The sequence below is a fragment of the Uranotaenia lowii genome, unplaced genomic scaffold (assembly GCF_029784155.1).
Source record: "Uranotaenia lowii strain MFRU-FL unplaced genomic scaffold, ASM2978415v1 HiC_scaffold_12, whole genome shotgun sequence".
NCBI classification, from domain to species: domain Eukaryota; kingdom Metazoa; phylum Arthropoda; class Insecta; order Diptera; family Culicidae; genus Uranotaenia; species Uranotaenia lowii.
In genome coordinates, this window is record NW_026597188.1 from 14,485 (window position 1) to 28,520 (window position 14,036).

The 14,036-nt window shown below is 37.4% G+C and overlaps 1 protein-coding gene across 1 annotated transcript; it reads left to right on the forward strand.

Moving 5' to 3' along the window:
• The first annotated feature begins 252 nt into the window (after nt 1–252).
• LOC129759193 (uncharacterized) lies at nt 253–5,420 on the forward strand. The gene is made up of 4 exons (XM_055756600.1): nt 253–361; nt 444–2,807; nt 3,394–3,519; nt 3,736–5,420. The coding sequence occupies exons 2-4, from the start codon at nt 525–527 to the stop codon at nt 4,102–4,104; spliced, it is 2,778 nt and encodes a 925-aa protein (XP_055612575.1). The 5' UTR covers nt 253–361; nt 444–524; the 3' UTR covers nt 4,105–5,420.
• The last annotated feature ends 8,616 nt before the right edge of the window (nt 5,421–14,036 follow it).

Below are 14,036 nucleotides of genomic sequence, written 5' to 3' on the forward strand. Positions count from 1 at the left end.
TTCTTTTTTTTTCTGGGATTTTAACGCTTTCGCGTTATTTATCCCCTATTAGAATGCTTGTTAATTCCGGTCCAGCATAGAATCTTGTACCGATAATTCCTCCGTCAAGGAAGTTCAATATGTATTGGATTTGAGCCTGATTTGTGGGTGTAGTTGTAAAAGCACTGTGTTCTACTATAGACTAATACATTTGAGTTATTGTATATTAAAATAGTGTAATAAAACAAGTTGTAATTAACAATATACTTTATTTATCCTATTCTGTCCTTTAGGTGCCAAATATATCGATACACGAACGTTCACTCGACCGAAGAGAAAACACGACTCTCTATACAATCCAGTCCTAGAAACAGCACCTGAGGTGAATATGCTTAGCCTAACAACTAAAAAAAGTTTTGTTTTGTTTTAAAAATAAGCCTAAAACCACGCTCTTAACTTTTCAGCAACCAACAAAACTGTCATCACCACTGCTGAACGTACAAATTGGCGGTCCAGTGACACTTTCGAATACCCCCAACCCACTGATGAACTCAAGTCAGATGATGCAGCGAAGTTGGTTGAATGATGTGTCTCCACCGAATTCTATCATGTCATCGATGGATTTCTCGGTAAATGAGAAAATGGGTAGTAGTCTCATAACTAGTGGAGATTTTACGAACGTGAGCTCTTTTCTAAATGCAAATGGAGGAGATGACATGCTCGGTTCGCAGAGCACTTATGATGGTTACAAACTGGCCGATGTGATAAAAGATCGTAAATTTTTGGAGAATCTTTCGGGCCTTGATGAAACAATGACAAAGGATCACGCGATATCAAAAACCGATTTAAACGGTATTGAGGAAAATTTATCTGGTCTGAGCACGATGCAGAATTCTTTGGAAAGCGTTACCAAAAGTGCGGAGGGTAGACTGTCAGATGTGACAATGATTTTAGATCATAGGAAAGCTAACAATACCTTCGAGGTCACGGAAGCGAAAGATTCGAACGCTCCTGTTGCATCTCGAGATAAGCTTAATAGCACATTCAACCGGAGGAAAAATTTTGATACCTACCGCAAGCCTAAATCTAGTCTCAATAGTACATTTGACGCATTGCCCAAGGTAGACACCGATGAGCCAATGGTGGTGGATCAGACATTCGACAAAGTTGTGGACACGACTTTTGGTGTAACTGATGCAGGTAACGGTACATTCTGCCTCAATCGTACTGCTAAAGTTACAGAAGGAGAAGAAAAACAACTAAACCAGACTTACGAATATTGCAAAAGGAAAACAACGGAGTTGAATCAAACATTTGAAGGAATTAAAAATGAAACATTCGTACCAAACGATGTCAGTCCGGATAATATTAATGATGATTCTTTCAATGGTACATTTGAAATATCGAAAAATGGAATTGAATGTGGAAATTCGGTGGATATGGTTCAATCTACACCGTTTGTACAAGTGCCTAGAATGAAACGAGTCAGTAATATTTCACAATATGAAATGAATGTTTCACCAATCGCTGCTGGTCCTGTAGCGCGAATATCCGACAGTGGTATGAGAGGTAGCAGAAATCTTGAGCAAGACTTAGAGCATCATATGGAGACTGATGATTTTGACGTGGAATTCCGGAAACTTCCACTAACTCCCAATTCGAAGACTGAAAGTAGCAACGGTTCTCACTTGCTGGAGAGCGAAAAAAGAATATCATTGCAGCAATTTGAAGATTTTGAAAAATCATTCATGGAAAGTGAACAAAATGGTGTAGATTTCGATGACATGTTGAATTCATTAATGGATGTTAGGCGTTCTGGGGACAGTGTGAAATTACGCCAATCTCTAGACAATATTAAAAGACGCCATTCTCACATTAATAGTGAAAAGCAACAGGAAGACATACGAAAGCGTGTAGAATTGACCGAATCGTCTTCGTCACCTCTGGACAACAAATTAGTAGATTCAATGGCAAGAAGTATGTCTTCCTCGAGTGGAAGTGAAAGGTTGCTCAATCGAAGGAGTAGGTACAATGATGATGTCCATCTAACCTTGTCCCCGCAGAATCAATCCGTATCATCCGTAACACCACAACAGGAGCTAGAATCCCAATCTAACGAAGCAAAGGACGTTCAATATCCCCTTCCTACTGCCCCAGAGGTAGGAAACAGTGATAAGAAAAATCGCGACCGATTCAAAACTATTCGTATCAGCAAACGACGAGAAGAGGGAATGGTAATAGTCCCTGGCCCAGGAGAGATTGAAGACTGTTTTGCGGAACCTGTATCTCTTGTAGCAGAAGAAGAGGTACCTGTTTCGCCAATAGTTGAGACGAGTGCCTTCAGTCGTGTGGATTACAATTCACCAAAAGATAGCAGAGTTCCAACGGTTGGAAGTGTGAGCAATAATGAACAGATCTTCAAAATGCCTCAAGGTATACCCAAGCCTGAGACTAAAGTGAGATCACTTTCAAAACCACGTTATGGTGCACAAAGTAGTGGATATGGTTTTTCCCGAAAAGATCTTTCCCTTCCTTTGACAGCAAAATCCAGCTCAACCGATAATTTGGAAAATAATCGTCCTAACTATCAACAGTCCAGATTGTCATTCGGGGGCAGTAAATTGTCTGCTAACGGAGATAGTTCTATTGGTGGAGGGAAACCTCAACTACAATCAAACTTAAAATCTCCTATGGGCATCAAATCCAAATCATACCACAACTTGTATCACAATCAAGTGAGTGGGGGTTCGAATAGTAATCTGAACAGGATTCCAGGCCAGCTTGGTTTGTCAGCACAAAAACTTTCCCACAATAATAGCAATAATGAGGTGAGTAAATTAGTTAATATCAGTTAGTAACCTTCGTTCAACGCATGCGAAATATATTTTTGTGTGGTGGTTTTGCCTCACATAGTACCTATTGGTTGCGCCTTTATTTGTTAAAAAAAAAACTACGTTAAAATAAAATTCTTGAAAATTAATATGTTTCGTAATGTTTCCATCATCGCATTTTATCATAGAATGACTAACAAAATTTTCAAAATGGCTCAATCGAATGTTATATTTGTTTCCCTAGCTCAAAAATAACACTTCCAAGTTGCAGTTAAATTTGCGAACTCCTCGTGCCAGTTCTCTCGTTCGACCGGCCGCAACAAACAGTTCTGGTTCGATGTCGCTGCAGAAAACCTCGTCAGCCGAACTTACTACTAGCAGCAGTATTAGCTCACCAACTCCTAATGTACGTTTAGTATTTGATTGTTTATTTTTTTTTTTTTTTTTGGTTTTTCTGCTTGTCATGTTTTATTATTTTTTATTCATAATATGTCTTCATTATGTGTCCTTCATAGTGATATAAAACATTGTTCATGACTTATTTTGTATCAATATTCAAAAGTTATGATTAATATCGTTTCAGATATCGGGAGTGCAATTGCGAGCACCCAAGGCAGCGTCTCGGTTGGGATTAGTTCGACCTTCATCCGGTTATTTCAGCTACAGTACGCAGCGGAAAAATGTTGATTCGGACACCGAATCGATCAATGTAAGTTAACTTTCTAAATTCTTTAAAACATTTTTAACTATTTTGATTGAAAAACGTTGAGGTTTGAATATTTACGTTTGCCAAAAGTTTTGACACGAATGCCACGAAGATGGTAAAGTGCTACTAATAAAACTTAATAAGATTGCCAAAAGTTTAGACTTAAGAAAAAAATAACTTTACTAACTGTTCATGTGCGTTTTTTTTCTCTTTGCGCAGAGTTTATCTTCGTCATCAGCTAGTTCTAGAGGAAGCTTATACCGAATAGATAGTCAAGGTTCAGCTAACAATGTACAAAACTATGTAAACAATAGTATCGAAGATATTAGCGGTAGCAATTACGCTGTAAATACGAGCGGTAACAGTATAGGGCTAAAGAAACCTAGCCTAATCGAACCAATGCGAACGACAGTTAATTCTGTCCAGCACAAATCTACGGTCGGTTCAATAGGGAGCTTGGGCAGTACCGGTACATTGGCAGCAACAGGTACAGCTTTGCGGCCATCCGGTTTACGACCTCCGTCAAATCTACGACCCCCGACGGCACGAACAGGGCTTCCTAGACCGACCAGTTACGTGCGACGATAGACTGCATATTTCAGCATTAACAGGTAATCTTCTTCTCATCCATTCGAGCTTTATCAAAATCCGCAAATATGTAAATTTGCCTACAAAACGTACGCCGAATTTAACATAATTATAGTAATTTCCTCGTTTTTATCAGTGAATTTTCAGTTTTTAAAACTAGTTCGGAAGAATTTATATTACATTTTCTGATTATCAATATCAGAATGTAAGGCCTTGAAAGCTTGTTATATATCTTGTACGTCAGTGTTTTACTATCTGTCTACATTTATTGGTTTTTTTTTTCATACACTGTTATCATAGATTCTATTCGAAATTCAGTCTTACGTATGTAATCGAAGTTTTAGATGATTAGTATATACAGTATACACTATTACATACTTTTGCGGCACGTCATATGTTTAAAACTGTCGCTTCTTTACTAGAAACCAATTGTACCATTTTCCAATAAATACTAAATGTATAATGCCTTAAACAAACTTTTTAAACGATTGCCATTCAATTATTAACAAAACGCGCCCGTTTCTATGTTAATATTCTCTACGTTGCATTTTATTTTTAACCCAATACTAACTACCAATTGTTAATTTCCTACAAGTATTTTCGAAGAATGACATTTCCTCTAAAGTCGTTTCATTTGCTTGTAAGTAACAACCTAGTTGTCTGAAGAAATAAACCCATCGCTCTAAGTTAAAGCTATTATCAATTCTTTCATGCAGTGGTGTTAACATTAAAAATACAAACCAGCTGGCTCGGAGACTCAAACAAACGTCTTAACAAAACAGTTTTTTCTGAGCGCCATTAGGTTGGAAATGAATCCATCACAATTCCTTGAAAGAAAATGTATGAAGCAGATTCTGGGCAATAACGAGACTAACCAAAACGTTGTTATTCATAAGATTGAATTATAATATCAAAAACATTGACATTCAACTACTCCTAATAATCTTAGATAATTCATAATTGGTTAAGCTTGAGTGTACAATGGTTCAAACAAAAGCGTAATAGAGAAAGATTTCTTTAACTGTATAGTTTATTGGAGTACAGGAAGCGATTCATTCTATGGAATTTACCTGACGAACAGGTTACAGATTGTAATTAGACTGGAATAAGCTCTAAAAAAAATCTATAATGCCTATTTGTATACAACTGCTAACGTTCAGCTGCGGTACAGGATTTTTTTTCTTAGTTGCAATTTGCTTCTTCAAACTGGAGCAACATTGATTTTACGTGCAACTGGTAAATATTGGCAGGTATCCATTCGATCTTGTATCATATGTGTATACAGAATGCTGTCGTAGAAGATCTCAGTGATCTTTGGTTACATGTGTATCTTTACAAATATATATTTATATATTTAAACGATTGTTTGCCTAATGTAGTGGTAATTTCACAAATCCTAATTGATTGTGTTCTATTAATAGGTACAATATAATTTGAATATGTTGAAGAATATGCTTTATCATCTCGAAGGTCAACCGACACAAATCAAGCCGAAATTTCTTCTTCTTCTTTTAACTGTTTTGGATTGGCTTTCTGGGCTCATCCAAAGCAGAATAGCTATAGATTTAATATATAGGGGAGAATGAGGATACTTGATCCCTGGGGATACTTGATCCCTTAGCAATATCTCGAAACTGGAATGTATTACAAAGATCAAATGTTCTAGAAAAATGTGCCAAAATGAGCAAAATAACAATTCTTGTAGTTTAAAATTTTTTAACAAAATAATTGTTTGAGTAATTGAACTTTGTTTGAACAATTTCACAAAATGTAACTTGAAGATCTTTTTTCATCACTTTAAAATGTTCCTTACATGGGAAAATTATGAAAAAAATATTTGTTCCAATGTATCAATCGTTCGAGCGTAAAATGAACTTCATAATGCCATATTTTCAAAGCAATGGAAAACTCTCAACTTTTTTCAGAAATTTTTTTCTAAAATGTTGATTATGGGTATAATTGATCCCCTAGAGTTGGGTACAATTGATCCCCCTTCCAAACGGTATATTCTTCTTCTGAATTGATCGTTTTGATTGCTGATCACGAAATTACTAATATTTATCCAAAAACTAATATTTATCAAACAATTGTCTGAAGAAAAGACCAAAAATAATTAATTTTCTCTTAATTATAAAAAATAGCGCCTTTAAGTATGCAATGTTATTAGCGTTGAGACAAAGTTATAGAATTTTCTTCTTATGTCTGCTATAAATTGTGAAATGAGAACAAACATGACCAAAATAGTAAATTAACATTCTATCTTGGGGTTTTGTTTGATTTTTATACAAGTATTAGGGCTTCCTGAATAAAAGATCAAGTCTCCTTCAATAGGGGATCAAGTCTCCCCTAACTTCAGAAAAATCGGAATTTTTTTACTCCCACGAAAATGCTTCTAGTTCATCAAGGGGTTTAAGTATCGTTCTAATTTTTGGAGCATAGAAACTTGAAGTTACAAGCTATCAGAAAATGTCAAAGACGGCGAGTTGCTAAATTTTTCCAAAAAGATATTGTGAAAATAAGAAAAGGGGATCAAGTATCCCCACTCTCCCCTACGGTTAACGTTTATCTTGTATAAATTGTATTTACAGAGCCATAAAGGTATCTCTTTTTTTTCTCTTTTTTCACAAAATATTTACCTTAAAAACAAAACACACACATATATTTAGGATCTCAGTGAAACTTCATGTTTCTTTGAAGGGATCTTATTCAAACTTAACACTTAAGGCGTACATCTTTCAAGGTCATGATGGCTACATCTTACGAATGCTAAAACCAACAGCCCACAGAAAGAGTACTATATATGCCGTGGCCGAGATACGATCTCATGACTTTTGGCTTAGAAGACTTGAAAGCTATCCTCTAGGCCACGGTTTGCGGCATACCTCAACTTCTCCATCTTACTAAGTTTCTGAAAACATCGAATCTTTCAAAATCGTTGATGAATTTGAGATGCGCTATTAATCTAGTTTACAAAACTTAAATTTAGAATTTTTTATCCAAAAATGAAAAATGAGGTGTAGATATCTGAAATCTAGACACGGAAAATAATAAAAAGGTAATATTACCGAGATAGCAAGGTGATCTTTCGTGGAAGCTAAAAAGGTAACTTCTACCTCTTCGAGGTAAAATTTACCTGAAGCGAGCTGGAAAAAGTAAAAAAGGTAAAGGTCCACCTAAATTGAGCTGAATAAAAAGGTGCAATTCACATAGAAAAAAAAAAGTAAATCCAAAAAAAGGTCAAACAATACATGAAAATCGGAACAGAACGGTAGATGTTTCCTTAGATTTCGTTTAGTTGTGCTGGTTCTCGTCAAAAAACTATGCTTATGTTACTGATTGGCCCACAGAGCATCGAAGTGTTTTCCGCGTCATTCGGTAACATCCCCCAGATATCATTCCGGAAAACCGGACCTGAACGGAGAAGGGTCTGAGTGTGTTAACTAATGTAGGAGAATGGTGGGTCGGAAGAACGCGAAGGAGGAGTGGGAAGCAGGAGTATTTGTCCGGCAATGAAGCAAAAAGAAGATCACCGGATTGCCATGAGCCTGGGGGAAGAAAGTTTACCTGGTTTGGCTTCAACAACTTTTTAAACACGGTTCTAACAATAAGTGAGTAAGTGGTGTAATGAAAGATGTCTGTTCAGATTGAACTCCAAAGTAACACTAACTAGTCTTCTTACAATGTATTCCTACGACTAATATGATCGGATTACAGTTTTCCTCAATACTCCTCCTAAACGGTAAGATCGATCATTAGCATTAACTTCTCCATACGGATCCTTGGAGGCGGATTCGTTAATAAGTTTCGGAATTTCCTCAGACGGTCAGTAAATGCAGCTCACGCTCTTCTTCTCCTTAAAATCCTTCGTGAAATGAAGCAGCGATATGTTCCAACTCAGCTTCTCCGTTGAAACATTTTCAGACAACTTTGGTTGTCTTCCAGGATAACCAAATTCTCGGGTGTTGAGTTCCTGCAGCAACAGTTTGAGCCAGAGTGCCTCTTGAATCGTCTCAGATAACGCAACAAATTCAGCTCCGGCAGTCGACAGGCTCACTCACACACACTACTTGCGGCATGCCCAGCTCACGGTACCTACATTCACGTTGAATACGAATCCGGTGTTTGATTTACGGTCCTCTCTGTTCTCTGCCCAATCAGCGTCCGAATATCCAACGATGCCAGACTCACCCTGCTTGCTCAATCTCAAAGGATAGCTTTCGGTTTTTTTAAATTTTTTTTTTAAATTGAAAAAAAAAACCGACGATTTTTGACTCAAAATGATCCCGCAGTCGTAGTTGTCTTCCAACGTCCACTAGCATCGGATCCAAAATTGCCTTCTCGGAAATACACATGTGTCGACCTGCAGTTTTACCGCGTCCGTGGGTTTTACCTTCTGCTGGCTTTCTGAAGTAAAATGCCAGAACCTTTCGCACTTAAAACACTGTACTTTTGATTTTTCCTTCTTTCCCGGAGTTTTCTTATGAGTTGCTAAAGCTCCAGCTTCGGAAGTCCCATGAGCAAGTTAAGAGATAGCCATTCGTCGTTCAAGTTAAATCCAATGTCACCCGGCTTTTGACTTGTGGACATGACTTCGTCGACATACTCTTCCACCGATGAACACTCTTTAAGTTCCAGGCGCATTAGCTTGCTAAGCTTGCTGAACCAAGCATATAATTGTAAGGTTTCATGCTGAAGTAAATCGTTGCCAAAGCTCGCTCAGACAGATCCTCGTTTACGTGCGTGCCTTTTGGAGGGTTAACGCCACGTGCCCTCTCTGATCATCACCACTCTCATTGCAAATGACCAGGAATCGTAGTTGTCAGGACCCTTTAGCATGGCCACACCTCCGCCACCTGGTAATCTCGGATAGCTGGCCACCTGGCCATCCGTTTGTCCGTCCCGGGTCTTGTTGCCATTAATTCAAAGAGCGTCTAAGCAGCTCAGAATGGAATGATTTATTGGTGCTTATACAAATCAACGCTTACTATGCTAATATTTATCCACTGCTCTCTAAGTGGGTCTTTCCATTTGTGGTTTCCATGTGCCATCCTTACATAGTACACTGCCCCAAATTTGTATGGGAAATTAAAACCTGTAAAATGTTATGCGCTGCAGGCCAAAATTGATCCTAAACCTAGTGCAAGATCTCATGCCAAATTTGGGCCAGATCGGATCACGGGAACGGGTCGCGAGCCTGAAGTTTGTATGGGATTTTGAGACATTTTGTATGGGAGAAACATGAAAAACCAGTTTTTCATCAATAACTTTGATTTCCTTCGGCCGATTTCTTTTGAAAACGGGTTTTCTTGAGGCCAAAATTATGACAAACATTTCATCCGAAGACTGCAATCTGATTCAAATAAAGAAAAAAAAGTTATTAGGATTCAAAAATAAGCTAAATTTTTTAAGGGTGTTATTCATCATTGTTAATGAGTAGGGGCGTTCGAACATTTCGACGCAGCATTTTCGGTGATGAATACCTCCTTTTAAAAAGTTAGCCCATTTTCTAAGCCTTATAACTTTTTTATTATAACTCGAATCGATTTGCAGTCTACGGATAAAATATTTGTCATAATTTCAAAAGAAATCGGCCGAAGGAAACCAAGGTTATTGATGAAAAACTGTATTTTCGTGTTTTTCCCGAACAAAATATCTTAAAATCCCATACAAACTTCAGGCTCGTTGAGCGACCCCTTCCCGTGATACGATCTGGCCCAAATTTGGCATGAGATCTTGCATTAGGCCTAGGATTAATTTTAGCCTGCAGTACATAACTTTTTCAAAAGTCTAGTCATATGTGGCACTCTATATAGCATTCCGGAGATGTCGGGAATTTTGTAGCATAAAAGTTTTGACTAGCTGTAGCGCTGATGTGGTCTAGTGGATGGATAGACAGGTGCGAGTCTGGTAACTCAGGTGTACTGTAATCCTGCCGCAAACAGGCAGGATTACAGTTGGATCATTCACTATCGAATCAAAGCGTGAGCTTAAATATTTGTGTGTGATGATTGACGACCGGCTCAGCTTCAAAAACCACGTTGAGTATGTATGCAAGAAGGCGGCAACAGCAACGTCCGTACTCACGAGAATAATGGCGAACAACTCGGAGATCCGAAGTAGTCAGCGAAGGATAATTTCGAGTGTAGTTTCGTCTATCCTTCGGTATGGAGGGGCGGCCTGGAAATCTGGTCTTAACATCCAGTGTGTCCAGCAGAAGCTAAACAGTGTACAAAGACGAATGAATTTGCGGGTTATCGGTGCATACCGCACCGTTTCGTCGGAGGCTGCATGCGCTGTAGCGGGAGTCATGCCCATCTCGGTTTTGTTGGTAGTGGAGGCCTAACATACGATGACGTGGAAGAGACATCCGAACACGTGGTTTTATATCGTCCAAGATTTGAAGAGGAACGTGTCAACATATTCACCGGAAACTACACCGGACAACATGTTGCAGAAGATGTGTGATGACATCAACACATGGCAGGCAGTCAGTGATGGACTCGCCTGGATAATGACTGCTTTGCAAAGGAGTTGGAGACTGACGCATATTGTGATTGACGTAGGATAACGTAAGTAGACTTTACTAAGCTTAAAGAGTCCGAGGCTATCAAATGAACTATGCAAAACAATCAACGTAACCGATAGGACCACAACGTGAAGGTGATCTTGGGCGGTCAGGATGACATTTAATTTAAATATGAACTTCTTGGCGAGTGCTGCATAAGTAGCGCATATGGGGATTTTTTTTTATTATCTGACGGGTTTGCGCCGGGGGTCTTCAGATTTTCCCCAAAATTGAAAATTTGGTTCATTTTTGCGACTTAAAAACACATGTATTTTTTCAGATTTCTAACATTTTTATTTTTTGAGTTAGCTTCGGTTCAATTTTTTTGTAAATAAAAAATAACCGTTTTTCAAAGCTACATAACTCTGTTATTTTTTAACGGAAATTATAAAATAGCACATCAAAATGCATTGAAATTTTATCAGCTTTCCAAATAAAATAGTTACAAAAAATTAAATAATTACCTTCAACATGAAAAGTTGTAAATAAACTTTAAATGGCGTCTTAAAGTACCGTCTGCACCACCGAATATTTTGCAAAAAACACCATTGTAGAGCTCGATTCATGATGCAACTTTCATCTGAAGACACCAAAGTGGGCCATTAACACCTTGAAGAGTTATGAAAGAAATAATGACAATAAATCTCTTTTTTTGCATCGAAAACAAACAATGATCGAACAACTGCACTCACATATGGAGGTAGCGCGCACTTCTAAAAACATGGAAACAAAAGAACTTATCAAAGCATGTAAAAAACACCATTTGTTCGTCCTTTTCAGACTGCCCCTACTCGCATAACAGTCCCATATGAATTTTCGTCATTTTAGGTCAACATAAGGCTTCAAAATAAAACACTAAAAAAAGAGGTTTTGTTCTAGAAATTTCGAAAAAAAAAATCAATTCGTGCTTGTCCTATACGAAATATACCTGAATAACAATGCCATATGTGAAATACCACGGATTTGGTTACTTTGCAATGCTTCTTTCAGCGAAATAGTCTTTGGTTTATTGCTTTGAATCATTGAAACATTTTTTTTAACTCACTTGATGTCGAATGATGCACAGTAGTTTTCGAAGGCAGGTCTGACTTTCTTAGGAACGACTTCCTGAGCGAAAAACTATCGGATGCAATCAAAAATCGTAAAAAAATCAACTAACAATGTGGAAATTCACGATATTTTTTCCAAAAGTATGTTTTTTATCTGGCAATTGCATTTTGAAGTTCAAAATGATCAAATTTAAGCCCTAGAAAGTAGCTTGGTGAACAAAATATTTATATTCTGTATGGGACTGTTATGCGAGTAGATTTGAAAAAGGTTTCAAATATGGTCGATTAACAGTCCCATAATGACTAAAAATGGTGTTCTCGACCTTACCAATAACCAAAGCTATTCTATTCAATAACCCAATTTCGAAAATTTCAGGTCTAACGATTTATTATGACAACCTAGAAACGATTTTCGTTTATGCTGAAAGAGGTGGTCACAATTTAAAAATATATTCCAAAACAGAAAAAGCTGATTTCCTCGCTTGCTTGTTTTTGCATATGGCACTGTTATGAAAGTAGGGGCGGTAGATTGTTGCAGCTTAACTGACTTCATGTAATATCTAAAAATCTTATAACGTATTCGTTTAAGTTATGCACATTTTACTGTCATTTTTAGAAGTTTATGCGCTAAGTTTTGCATCCGTAATTCCCCAGATTTGATTTAAAATGGACGGTGGAACACTGAAGATTCGTGTGTGAGCGATCGAGGTAGCAAAACACTGACGACGAACTATGTTCTTTCTAGTATGTTCAACCTCAGAACTGGGCGAATGTAGAAAACGAATACGGTAAAAGTATCATATTTTCATCATTTTACAGCCTGGCTGGCCATGCTGAGCTCTTCGATTATTACTACAACATTTGTGCCACTTTCTCATACTTTTTTGATCATTGGGAAAGGATTTTGGTGTCCAGTGCATAGCTCCCGATATAAAAACAATGTAAAGCACGTCTATATTTCATTTTTTAATCACATTTTTGTGATCCCAAACACAGGGACTGAACCTTCTACTATTGGCATTGATTATGCTTCACAATGATCTTTGATCGAAAAGTTAATAAGTTATATAGTATATGACCAGGCTGTAAAAGCAACATTATCATTATTAGTTATATCACATTAACAATACGATACTAAGAATTTTGGTTAAAATTTAAAGTCAGTTTTGCTGCAAACACTCTACAAAGCACGAAAAAGTAGTGTTTTTTACATGCTATGGTAAGTTCTTTTGTTTCCATGTTGTTAGAAGTGCTTGCTGTTTCCATAAGTGAGTGCAGTTGTTCGATCATTGTTTGTTTTCGATGCAAAAAAAGAGATTTATTGTCATTATTTCTTTCATAACTCTTCAAGGTGTTAATGGCCCACTTTGGTGTCTTCAGATGAAAGTTGCATCATGAATCGAGCTATACAATGGTATTTTTTGCAAAATATTCGGTGGTGCAGACGGTACTTTAAGACGCCATTTAAAGTTTATTTACAACTTTTCATGTTGAAGGTAATTATTTAATTTTTTGTAACTATTTTATTTGGAAAGCTGATAAAATTTCAATGCATTTTGATGTGCTATTTTATAATTTCCGTTAAAAAATAACAGAGTTATGTAGCTTTGAAAAACGGTTATTTTTTATTTACAAAAAAATTGAACCGAAGCTAACTCAAAAAATAAAAATGTTAGAAATCTGAAAAAATACATGTGTTTTTAAGTCGCAGAAATGAACCAAATTTTAAATTTTGGGGAAAATCTGAAGACCCCCGGCGCAAATTGTCAGATAATAAAAAAAAATCCCCATATGCGTGAATAAGACACCCCCTGCCGAAGTATTGCCTTGGGGCAGGTATCGGTTTGGGAAATTGTCTGAGGCTCCAGGTGGAATTTAGGGCGTATGTATATACGGATGAGTATATAACGAGTCGACCCATTGGTTTCATGTGGACACGGCACTCGACGTGCATTGGGACCAATTCGTAAAATTCCTTCTTCGAATTTACCACCTAAAAAAAGCGTACTGGGTTCGATTCGATATTTCAGAGGGAATGCATCTGGAGTTAATCTGAAGAGACTATTGCAAGCGGCACGGGTAGCTGACCATTGTAGGTTTCTGAGGGTTAGATGCCTTCCTTCGACGAACCATCGGACCGTGGAAGCCCTAAAATAAATTCGAAGGCCAAGCAACACAGTCATAGGCAGGACCTACATACATACATAAAAGTTTTGACTAGTCGAAACTTTTTCCCTTGCTTCTGTGATTGTCAAGTTGCTTTTAGACATGAGTGTCTTGATGTCCTACTGTTTTTTTCTTTACTCTGGACAGGTATT

What these genes read in the sequence shown, in the direction of transcription:
- LOC129759193 (XM_055756600.1), top strand. Translation starts at nt 525, where the DNA reads ATGAACTCAAGTCAGATGATGCAGCGAAGTTGGTTGAATGATGTGTCT. An exon ending in ACAATAATAGCAATAATGAG is followed by an intron (nt 2,808 to 3,393) that starts GTGAGTAAATTA and finishes ATATCGTTTCAG; the next exon opens with ATATCGGGAGTGCAATTGCG. An exon ending in CGGACACCGAATCGATCAAT is followed by an intron (nt 3,520 to 3,735) that starts GTAAGTTAACTT and finishes CTCTTTGCGCAG; the next exon opens with AGTTTATCTTCGTCATCAGC.